Here is a 12,279-nt window from a genome sequence, read left to right as displayed (position 1 = left end):
CATGAAGTAATATTTTAATTTGCGCGAAGTACTCGTAATTTAATAAGTTGAAGTCAATAGGTCAATTACAAAGATAATTACACTAAACATACACTTGCATTTAAAAAAAAAATGTTGTACAACTCTACCAGTGTCATGATTCTCATGAATAAAAAAATACTCGTCTTTATCGGCTCCATGACTTCATCTCATATATATGTTCAAGTCAATGTTATTTGCGCGCTTTATCCATTGATCCTTACGTATAATGTTTGATATGCTAAATTATCGGATCTTGCTTATTAATATTATAATTAAAAATTAAATTTTAAATATAACATTGTCTATCTAGTGGTTAAAATTTTAGTGTGTAAAAACTTAGGTCTCGTAGCGATATTACAACTTGTACAAATTAAAGCATGTTTAAAATATTATTTTACATGTGAGTGACATTGAAATAGTGAATTTAAATTAGTAAGACATTAATTTTGAAGAGATGTCACAGCACAAATAAAAGTGAAATTAAACTTCTGAATGGAATTGTTTAAAAAACTTCAGAATGGAAAGTTAATAAGCAAGAAAATAATTAAGTAAACCCAATTAAGGATTGCTAAAGGCATAAATGAGCATGCCATACCTCTCTTGATGATTTGCATCACGTCGATAATCTGCAATTCGTGAGAAGGAACAGGGTGTACAAAGCGGATTTTATGGCCAGGAAAGCAAGGTTCGATCATGCTCGGCCACTTTTAGCTCAAGGGGATTATTATAATATATATATATATATATATATATATATATATATATATATATATATATATATATATATATATACACACACACACACACGTGGCCAGCTGGCAATACAGTATGACCGGGGTTATTTATTCAGGGATTACTTGGTCGGTCAAAAGTTATTTATATTTAGTAAGAGGTTAATTAGTTAGGAATTACTTGGTCGGTCAGAGGTTACTCGATCAGGGGTTACTATTTAATAGGTCAATGGTTACTTATTTTGGGGTTACTTATTTAATCAGAAATTGTTCATTAGGTCAATGGTTACTTGAGTGATTTTTCTCTTATTATTGATGATATTTTCTTGCTTTGTAATAGTTTTGATAAGGTAAGTTGGTCCTTTGTTAAAAGAGGAGGGAACAAAGTAGCGCATTTTTTGGCTCATTATCACCCTTGGGAGGGGGGTCAGAGAGTGTGGCAAGATGTAATCCCGACTTGCTTGTGTTACTGATGCAGCTTTGGCCGATTTATCCAATTAATCCCCTTTATGGGTTTTTTTCAAAAAAAAAAAAAAAAAAGAAATTGTTCATTAGGTCACTGATTACTCTTAAATAAGTAACCCTAGTCCCCAGCCACATATAAAAAATTTCAAATGTGATTATTCACAAATCTCAATGTATCCCTTAATTTAGAAGCTAACATTTCTGGTGTTAATGCTTACCGGTTACTCCATTGTTAACTTGAAATAAAGTGAATTGACTTTGAATTAATCATACACTAAAGAATAACTATTAACTTCACAATAATAAAACATGATTAACCAGTTTGACATGACTATGAATATCAAATTAATCTCTAAAATAGCAAAAAACTTTCATAGTTCTTAGAATGGGCTTGAATACTATGAACATCAAACTAATATCTGAAGAAATTATCAAACCATCTTCCCCAACACCTAGCCATCTTCGTTTTCTTCGAGCTTCATTGTTCGACCATGTTAACTCACCCATCCTTATGCCCATGATTTTCTTCTATTATTCCCAAAATCATACTACCAAGATTTGTACTAATGAAGTCTTGGATCGACTAAAAGGATCTTTACCCAACACATTATCCGTGTTCTATCCGCTTGCAGGTCGAGTTCAAGATGCTAATTACTTGACTGCAACGACGAGGGTGTTCCCTATATGCAAACTGAGGTAGGTACACCATTAGATGATGTTATCCACAAGGCGGAAGTATCTCACCTCGACAAATTGTTACCTCCTTATGGCCAAGAGGGAAGTACGAAGTTGTTGCTAGCAATCCAAGTCAATGTTTTTAATTGTGGCGGTCTTGCCATTGGGGTTAAGATGAGTCATGCCATTTCCGATGCCTTCTCATTGGTGATGTTCGTCAAAACTTGGGCATCAATGACCGCCAATGGTAATGACCAACACCATCACAAGATTTGTGGTCAGCCTTATTTTGATATATGGAAGCTATTTCCTCCCTTACCACAATTAAACAGCAAAAATGAGTTAGATGATGATCAGAGTTATGATGTTATAAAGCATAGACCGGTGACAAAATGGTTCATGTTTAGCAAAACTAAGCTAGAAGCCCTTAGGTCTAAACAATTGTCCTACACAAACACGACGAGTAATAATGAGACTAGCCTCCCTTCACTTCCAATGGTATTGTCGGCGTTTATTTGGAGCAGGATAAAGGTCACTAGTCATGACATTGATAGCAATATCCCCTATGAAGTGTATCATTCAGCTAACATTCGTCGAATTATTCGTGATCCACCAATTGAGCAATCTTACTATTTTGGTAACATGGTTGTCAATGCCATAGCTAATTTGTCTATAAAACTAAAAAATGATGAACATGGCTCCTTATTAAGTATGGCTCCTTACAAAAAGTTGACCTTATTGTGATATACCACCACCAAAACAAAATCTATGTGATTATGTGTTAAAAAAACCAACGAGGCAATGTAAGAATCATTGTTGGTCATGGGGAGGTGGAAATAGAGTGCGGCATATGGAGTAGGTTGGCAGATGTGGTTACTGCCAGTAGTGGAAGGCGTTAGTGTATGCGATTGCCAACAATGATGGAGGAGGCTTTCGCAATTGCTACTGTTGGTGAGAGGCGCAAGGTTATATAAAGATTCTAAAAAAAAACTTTGAGAAAAGAAAAAAAAAATCTATATGTGTATTTGTGGAAGCATAAAAAACTTTGTATATCCCGCCGGTGGGTTTAATTTTCTAACCCACCGGCAGGGTGAGAATTTTTGTATATAATCCCAAGATCTAACCTAAGCTGTGATACCATATGAGATAATATAAAACTCCTTGATTAGAGTGCTTTCCATTGATCAATATTTATAGGGTTACAATGAGAAACCTAATCATATTAGGTAACTATAAGATATGTACAGATATCAAAGATAATCTTATACAAAATATATCCTAAACCTTGGATGAGAATATTCTATGGATATTCTCTATCAAAGTATCTTTTTAGGAAGAATGAAGGAGTCGATTGGAAAAATAATGAACAAAGATTTTGGGTTTGTAAAAGAGATGCAAGATGGTAAACAAGACTTGAGATTTATGACGGAACACATTGAGAAGATCATAAAAGGCGAAATAATCTCAATGGGGTTTAGCAACCAACCTTAGGAGTTTGCTAATGTATGAAGCTGATTTCGGGTGGGGGAAGCCGATATGGGTGACATCCACCACTCTAATGTTCAAGGGTTTGATCATTTTGATACCAGCTGGTCCAACAAATCAAGACATTGTGGCTTATATCAATTTGAGTAGTGAAGAAATGCTCAAACTTGAAAATGATACAGAGTTTATTGCACTGGTTTCGAAGGCAACTCTCATTAGTTGCAAGATGTAATAATTGAAAATAAGTTAGAGACATGCTTTTAGGGCGTAAATTAACTGAATGGAACACTTGATAAGGGATATCATTAGCGTTTTATAACAAGCTACCTTAATTCTACTCCAAATGAAAGCTGATAATACCATGTGTAGAGGAACTCGATAATGTTAACTTTAGGGCATTTAGCTTATCTTTGTGAAACATAAACCATTTGGTCATAGGCCTATCCTTTATCAGCCTAGTATCTTGGTTGGCGAATACGTCTATGCCATTTACTTTCCTTGGTGTTGATGGTGGAAATAGTTTACATATCTCAAAATTAGGGCAACCAAGAAGTTGATGATGATAGTTACCATTATTGTTAGCCATATATAATATGCCCATGTCTTGACAAACATCGATAATGAAAAGGCATCCGATACAACATGGTTCATCTTCACCCCAATGGCAATCCCACCACACGCGAAAACATTGACTTGGATGGCCAACATCAAGTTGGAGAAGCCTTCTTGGCCATAGGAAGGTAACATTTTGTCAAGCTCACATACCTCGACTTTATGAACAACATCATCTAATAGCAAGTCCACCTTAGATTGTACATAGGTTACACCCTCGTCGTTGCAAATGAAGTAGTTAGCATCTTGCATCCGCCCTGCGAGTGGATAGAACATGGATAATGTGTTGGGTAGGGATCTTTTAGGCTATGTTTGGATAACAAAAAATGGAAGGAAAGGAAATGAAGGGAAAGGGAGGGAGACAAACTTCCTTGTTTGGATAATAGGTTGGGGGAGGGAAGGGGAGGGGGAGGGAGAGATCCATTTTCCCTCCTCCTTTAATAAAGACCATCCCTTCAAAATTGGAGAGATTTGGAGGGAAAATGGAGCTCATCATTTCCTCCACTTTCCCTTCCTTCCCCTTCCTCCTATTTCCCTCCCTTCCATTTCCCTTCTAATTTCTTATCCAAACATAGCATTAAGGCGATATAAGACTTCATTAGTACTAATTTTGGTGCTAGACTACTAGCTTTTTGGGATTTAAAGAAGAAGATAAGAGGCATAAGGGTGGGCGAGTTTACGTGATCAAACAATGAGGATTGTAATATACGAAGATGATTAGGAGTTTGGCAAGATGGTTTGATTATTTCATGAGAGACTATTTTGATGTTCATAGTGTTCATTGCCATCCAAAGAACATAAATTAAAGAAAGTTTTTTTTTTTTTTTCTTTTTTTTTTTTTTTTTGGTTAAGTGTAAAGGCCAAAGCAACGAATACCACTTGATGAATTTCAGAAATTGATATTCAAGTCTTTTAATTAACATTGAGTTAATTCAACTAATTAAGCCGTGTTTAAATTTAATATCTGTAAAATTAATGTGCTGTACAATAGACGTAATCAACAATGACCTCATTCAATTCGGCTCATTGACATTTATAAAGCTTAAGTAACAAAACTTGATTACTGCATGTTATTGTAGTTGTAATTAAGAAGCAATTGTACTACTATACATATTACCACGTACTTGGTACTACATATATTAATTGTAAATACACACAACTTGTCATTTATGCCACTATACGATGAAAAAGAGAGATTCTTTAAATCTTAGGGCCTGTTCTCATTGGCTGAACTCAGCTGAACTGAACTGAACTGAATTGAGCTGAACTGAACTGAGCTGAATATTTTATAAGAGAAGGAAATTAGGAGCTGAACTGAACTGAACTGAACTAAATTTCAACGTAAGAGAACAGACCCTTAGTGTTACGAGTAAAGATGTGACGGAAGTAAAACAGAATCTAGATCATAGAGGTTCCATTCTAAAAAAGAAATGATAATATGTAGTCCCCTTCATCGTATAACACAAACTTTCATATATGGTTGGTGACAAAACGGCTAATTTGACAAACGTATTTACCAAAATGGCTAATTATGAATTTTAATTACAAAACTAACTAAATTATTGACTTGAAAGTAAAAAATGTACCACTAAAACCATAAAAAGTACCATTCTAAATACGCTTTTTCACTTTTGCCCTTTTATATGCAACAAATGCATACAAATGCATATAGGGACTATGCGACAAGATAGCACTCTAAAATCTTAACTACATAAAACAAACTAATTGACAATCAAATAGTCACTACCCCACGTTTATTCCTAGGGCAACTAGAATATGAACCATGCATTTACTTAAACATAGGTGCATCTTCAAATAATTCACTCGATCTTTTTCACCAAAAGGTCTTTACCTTAACCTTAAGAATGTATGTTACTAACTTATAAACGACTTGGTTTTTGTGTTGGATTCATTACCATTGCTTTGGCCATTTCTCTTAACACAAATTTTTGAATCTTTCCCGTTGAAGTTGTGGGGAGCTCATCCTTAAAAACAACCCGTTTAGGTACCATGTAATGAGGCAATCTTGCCTTACAATAGTCAATAATCTCCTTCTCACTTGCTTCTACCCGACCGCCTTCGGGTTTTAAGCATACAAAAGCACAAGGGGTCTCCCCCCAAAACTCATGTGGTTGTGTCACTACTGCAGCTTCATGAACCCCCGGAAATGTATATAGCACCGACTCGATCTCAACACTACTTATATTTTCACCTCCACTTATAATTACATCCTTGGATCGATCCTTGATCTCGATGTATCCATCTGAGTGGATCACCCCAAGATCACCGGTCCTGAACCACCCGTCCTCTCCCATACACTTCAATGTCCCTTGAGAGTTTTTGAGGTAGCCAAGCATAATTGAACTCCCTTGCATAACAACCTCCCCGACAGTTTCTCCATCTCGATTCACTGGTTTGTTGGTAGATGGATCAATTATGTCTAAAGATGTCATCCCAAGGGTACGAACCCCTTGTCGAGCTCTCAATTTCGCTCTTTCATTAGCTGGAAGCTCATTCCACTTGAGCTTCCACGCACAAGAAACAGTTACCCCACCAGTTTCAGTCAATCCATAACCATGTGCAACAACAAACCCTAGTGATTCAGCTTGAGAAATTATCGAGGCCGGTGGAGGAGACCCAGCAGTAAGGATGTGCACTGGTTTCTGAAGGGTTGTTTGTGTAGGGTTTTGCCTTGAATGATTGATGAGCATGTTTAAAACCACGGGAGCAGCACACATGTGAGTCACATTATGTTGGCTTATGAGATTAAATATTTTAGCACCATCGAATCGTTCGAAGCATATATTAGTTGCGCCTACAGCTGCCATCCCCCAAGTAAAGGACCATCCATTGACATGGAACATCGGTAAGGTCCATAGGTAGATTGGTTGCTTTGGTACAAACCAATCCATCAACGAGTGGAGGGCCGAGATATAAGACCCTCGATGACAGTGGACTACACCCTTGGGCGATGAAGTTGTCCCTGATGTGTAGTTGAGTACAATCGGGTCCCATTCGCTCAAGGGTGAAATCCACTTGAACATAGGATCTCCTCTCGCAATTAACTCCTCATATGAGGCACAAAATTCACATGGGGTTGACGTGTTATTGTCCTTGTCTGAGATGAGGACGAGGCGAGGACGAGGGTGGTTGGAGGGAAGTAGGGACAATGCTTCAAGAACTAAAGAGCGTAGTTGGTGATAGACAAAGACTAATTTTGATTCACTGTGATGAAGGATCACCGAGATCGTGGCGGGATTGAGTCGAGTATTGATGTTGTTAAGTACGGCTCCTGCCATGGGGACTGCAAAGTGCAGCTCATAGGCAGCGGGTACATTCGGTGCCACCACCGATACGACGTGTTTCCTTCTAATTCCGAGGGCGGAGATGGCGGAGGCTGCTTGGAGACATCTTTGGTTAGTTTGAGACCAAGTGTAGGTGGTGGTGTTGTAGATGATTGAGGGACAATCACCGTAAACAAGAGATGCTCTCTCTAAGAAAGATAGAGGTGTTAGAGGGGTCGAATTTGTTACTGAGGGCATCAACTCATCCATATTTTTATGATTTTAGCTAAGAAAAAGTTTCTATTTTCTTTTTAATTATTCAAGTTGATCATATTCTAATTTGTAAGTGCGTGAGTAATTCTTCCCACGTTTAGTTGTTTTAGGTCTTAGCAACCTCATTTTATACTTGCAGGGCAACAGCCAACAGGACGAACTGGTAGTGCTTAGAATACGCAAACAAATTAAATTGATTTCCAATTAATTAATACGGGTGATTTAATTCAACAGGAATCAATAGGACACCCAAGTTGCAATACTCCGGAAATGAGGTTCCTTCATTCAAAAGTTCATATTATTATTATTTTTTTTAAAGAAAAAAGTTTTTTATCCATACTACCTCCGTTTTTTTAGTTGACACTATTTGACTTTTACTCTGCTCCATTTTTCCATGCACAGAGTTTTAAGAGAAATTGGAGAAAGTAGTAAAATATGGAGGTAATGGGGTAGTTGAGAAAATAAAAAATTGTAAAAAACAAAAGTAGTGGAAGAATATGAGGAAAGAGAGTATTATGTTAGGTCCACCAACTGTGAGAAATGAATTAAATATTGTAAAAGGTTTCCAAAAAAGGAAATGGAGCAAGTATATATTTAAAAACGGGCAGAAAAATAAAGTGGAGCAAGTATTTAAAAACGGAGGGAGTATTTACTAACCATACTTTGACTAGCTTTTGTGGTTTATAGCTATGATGAAACATAGTCAAGTGGGATCTTGTTTAAATCGTCTCAATGTATATTTTATTAAAATTCATTTTTTATAATTTTATAATGTCGAAATTTAGAGATATTAAGCATTAATGTAGTGTATTGATAAGCGTGAAAACAAAACTGTGTCAACTAAAAAAATTGGAGTTAATAGTAAACTTCTTGATTCCATTTTTCTATGCTGTGTCCTTGAATATGACGAATTACACATTGTAACCCATATACGAAGTATATAATTGGTAACCATAGAGTGACCTCGTTGTTATCCCGCATTTAAAAATTTTTGTTAGGTTGTTTAATCACCATTTTAGTGGGCCCAGTCCATTTATTAATATTTTTTTTATTAATTTGTGTGTTAAAAAATGTTCTAGTAAAGGTTTTGGCCGCTATTTTAGTCTTTATGGGTCCAAATAGAGCTCAAATTTGGTTATTTAGGGGAAAAAACACAACTGCCATATTTTGCGTATTAATAAATATATCAATTTGCATGTTATTAAAACAAAATATACAATTATTAACAAAAACATAAATATATTCCCTATTAATAAATATATCAATTTGCGTATTAATAAATATATCAATATTCCCTATTAACAAAAACATAAATTTGCGTATTAATAAATATATCAATTTGCATGTTTCGCCTCATTTGGATTATGGAAAATTTTAACAAAAACATAATATTCCCTATTTCATTTTATATACTTTATTTGGATATTGGCGTGGAAAGTAAGCAAAATATTGTACAGTACATATAAGATTGTGTTTCTTTAAAAATTATACTGAATATTCCCTATTTCATCGAATATAATTTTTTTTTTTTTATTATTATTAAGGACGGCTTATCTGTTTCAACCAAATAATAAAAGCATTTGATAGTTTTTTAACCGACAAGTTGCTATTTAGGGGCGCAATCTAACTCTTAGTTATCAAATACATGGAATTAAGGGGATGAGATTTCACTCTAGAATAATCAAGTACTTTTTTTTTTTTTTGGTGTTTAGAGAGCCATAAGGGGCGGACTGAGAATCGATCCCAAGATCTCTTATAACCGGATGAAAAGCTCTAACCACTTGAGCTATCTCTCACTCTCTGTTAGGATTACTTAGTCAAGTTATTTTGTTCTTTATTTACGGATGATTTTATGATAATTATCCTTAAAATGACAACATGTATACTAATTTATTTATTGGTTGCTTTTAATTTAATTTTTAATGTAAATTAATTATAAATCATTTTTTAGTATTGATTTTTTAATATGTAATATTTTTTAAAAAATAATTTTCCTAATTAATTTTTAAAATTAAGCTCTTATTATTACTCCATTTAAAAATAATTCATCAGCCCATTTGTTGTGTGGTTGGCCACATTGTGTGACCACATACGAAGTATAAAAGAACAAAATGACTCTATATAACAATTACCAAGTAACCCCTATAATATTGGCTAAGTAACCTCTATAGCACTAGCTAACTAACCCTATTTTACTAACGAAGTAACCTTTTTAACACCGACCAAGTAACCCTTATAATGACTGGTCACACAGTTTGACAAGCCACATATAAGAAATTGTGATAATTCATATTAATTATAAAAATATTTAAAAAATTAAAAAATAAAATTTCAACAACATAAAAAAAAACATTTTAAATAAATTTTGATGGAAAAAATAAGCAAATAATCAACCAATAATTTATTTATTTTTGGACAAAAACCAATAAAAAATGTAGTACTATGTATAATGGTAGTCATCATAGTCATTACCATAGATTTTTTTATGTAGAAACGTTTACTTGGCCAACCGCACACGTACCTTTTTTTTTTTTTTTTTTTTTTTTTTTTTTTTTTTTTTTTTATTGCGCAGTAATGTGAAAGATAGTTGACGCATTAACTTAAGTAGCAAGAACAACAATACATTTGAAATCATCTCGCTTACAAATATGATTCAAAAAAAAAAAAAAAAAAAAAAACAGAAAAGAAAAGACCATGAACAGTATGAAATCGCCTTTTTAGGCTGTTAGAGCTTGGTGGTAGCATGAGGTGCCTTGGACACGACCGCGATAAATTCTTTATCATTTTCGAGTTTTGCCATATCTTCGCTACTTAAGTTAATATAAGCTACAATATTATTGGATGATGGACCATCAGGGATTAATATGACCAAATTCTTGAACATTAGTGTTGCCGATGTAACCCAAATTGGCTTCCCCCAACCAAAATCAGCTTCATACACTCGCAAACTCCGTAAATTGCTGAACCCGAGTGCAACGATTTCTCCTTTGATCACCCTTTCGAAGTGCTGTGTTATAAACCTCAAATCCTCGTTACCATCTTGCATCTCTCTTATGAACTCATCATTGTTTATTACTTTTTTTATGGACTCGTTCATTTGGTTTAAGAAGTCGAGTTGACAATTTGACATGTTTTTATCATTGATCGTCGTACACAACTTTATTATGGCATTTACAACCATGTTACCAAAGTGATACGATTGATCATCAGGTGGACTCACTCGAGGGCGTAGATTAACCGCGTGATAAACTTCGTAAGGCTTACTATCGACACTATTGTAACAACATAACTTGATCCTACTCAAAACGAAGGCCGATAATACCATAGGGAGGGAAGGAACCCTATTAGGACTGGTAGTATTTGTGTTTGTTTCGGAAAATAGATTGGATCTAAGTAATTGTAACTTTTCTTCGTTAAACAAGAACCACTTTGTAACTGGTTTATCCTTGATAAGATCCGCATTTTTCTTCGTTAAATCATCAAAATTGTTAAATTTTGGTGTCGAAGGTGGAAAAAGTTTCCATACATCGAAATAAGGGCGGCCACAAAGATTGTGATGATATTGGTTTTTACCATTGGCGGCCATAGATGTCCATGTTTTGACAAACATCACCAACGAGAAGGCATCGGAAATGGCATGACTCATCTTCACCCCAATGGCAAGACCGCCACAATTAAAAACATTGACTTGGATAGCTAACAACAAGGCCGTAAACCCTTCTTGGCCATAAGGGGGTAACAATTTATCAAGCTCAGAGACTTCGGCCTTGTAAGCTACATCAATCAATGGCTTATCGACCTCAGCTTGCACATAGGGCACACCCTCGTCGTTACAACTTATGGAATTAGCATCTAGAGCGCGCCCTGCTAGTGGATAGAAGACGGATAATGTGTAGGGAAGGGATCCTTTGAGTCGATCCAAGACATCATTTGTACTAATATTGGTAGTGTCTTTTTGAGAGTAAAAGAAGTAGATACGGGGCATAAGGATAGGCGCGTTTACATGATCAAACAACGAGGCTTTTAGAGTTCGAAGATGGTTAGGTGTTGGGGATGAAGGTTTGACAATGTCTTCAGAGATGAATTTGATGTTTATTGTAGTTATTAAAGCCATTACAAATATTCAATAGCTACTAAGAATTCATAAACGAATTCTGCTTGGTCAAAATTGCTTGGAGATCAACTATAAATCCAAGGCGACTATTATTATATCATCTAATGTGTTGCACGTTATGATTGTGTAATTCTTTTGAATGATTCAAAACGAACTACTACCTCCTGTCCAAATTAGTCGCAACTTTGAAATATTTTATATCTCACAAATAATACTCTAAAGTTGCAAGTAATTTAGACTAGAGGTAGTAATATTTTTAGATTAGGAACACTATATTAAAGCTTTAAAGTAGAGCTAGCAAGTTGTAAGAAAAATTCAAGTCATTTATTTTATTAAAAAGAAGATGATGTCTTATGATATAAGTGAATCGTGATCGATACGTTCATAACACATGATCATTTATTACGTTGACACAATGACACGTTCATAACACATGATCATTTATCACGTTGACAGAAGATAATGTCTTATGAGTTATGATAAGTGCATCATGATAAGAGGTGTCAATTAGTATGGGTATGATGAGGTCGGGTTAGATCGGGTCAATTTTTGAAGTCGGATCATAATTATTGTGTCCACACATTCGGGTCGGTTTCGGATCGGATCGGATCTGATCGGG

The 12,279-nt window shown here is 35.1% G+C and overlaps 2 protein-coding genes and 2 pseudogenes across 2 annotated transcripts; 1 reads left to right on the top strand and 3 right to left on the bottom strand.

Annotated features, from left to right (window-relative positions):
• Nucleotides 1–1,602: 1,602 nt before the first annotated feature.
• On the top strand, nucleotides 1,603–3,609 carry LOC145559421 (stemmadenine O-acetyltransferase-like; annotated as a pseudogene).
• Nucleotides 3,610–3,866: 257 nt separating this feature from the next.
• Nucleotides 3,867–4,265, bottom strand: LOC145557321 (akuammiline synthase 2-like). The gene has a single exon (XM_081618514.1). The coding sequence runs from the start codon at nucleotides 4,263–4,265 to the stop codon at nucleotides 3,867–3,869; it is 399 nt and encodes a 132-aa protein (XP_081474640.1).
• Nucleotides 4,266–5,869: 1,604 nt separating this feature from the next.
• LOC145559420 (2-methylpropanoate--CoA ligase CCL4 pseudogene) lies at nucleotides 5,870–7,549 on the bottom strand (annotated as a pseudogene).
• Nucleotides 7,550–10,112: 2,563 nt separating this feature from the next.
• Nucleotides 10,113–11,660, bottom strand: LOC145557320 (stemmadenine O-acetyltransferase-like). The gene has a single exon (XM_081618513.1). The coding sequence runs from the start codon at nucleotides 11,658–11,660 to the stop codon at nucleotides 10,272–10,274; it is 1,389 nt and encodes a 462-aa protein (XP_081474639.1). The 3' UTR covers nucleotides 10,113–10,271.
• Between the last annotated feature and the right edge of the window lie 619 nt (nucleotides 11,661–12,279).

This window comes from Chenopodium album, chromosome 9 (assembly GCF_948465745.1).
Source record: "Chenopodium album chromosome 9, dcCheAlbu1.1, whole genome shotgun sequence".
NCBI lineage: Eukaryota > Viridiplantae > Streptophyta > Magnoliopsida > Caryophyllales > Amaranthaceae > Chenopodium > Chenopodium album.
Note: the sequence above shows the minus strand (reverse complement) of the source record. Positions and strands in the feature narration are given on the sequence as shown.

Excerpts from the sequence above, each read along its gene's own strand:
- LOC145557321 (XM_081618514.1), bottom strand. The coding sequence starts at position 4,265 with ATGTTCTATCCACTCGCAGGGCGGATGCAAGATGCTAACTACTTCATT.
- LOC145557320 (XM_081618513.1), bottom strand. The coding sequence starts at position 11,660 with ATGGCTTTAATAACTACAATAAACATCAAATTCATCTCTGAAGACATT.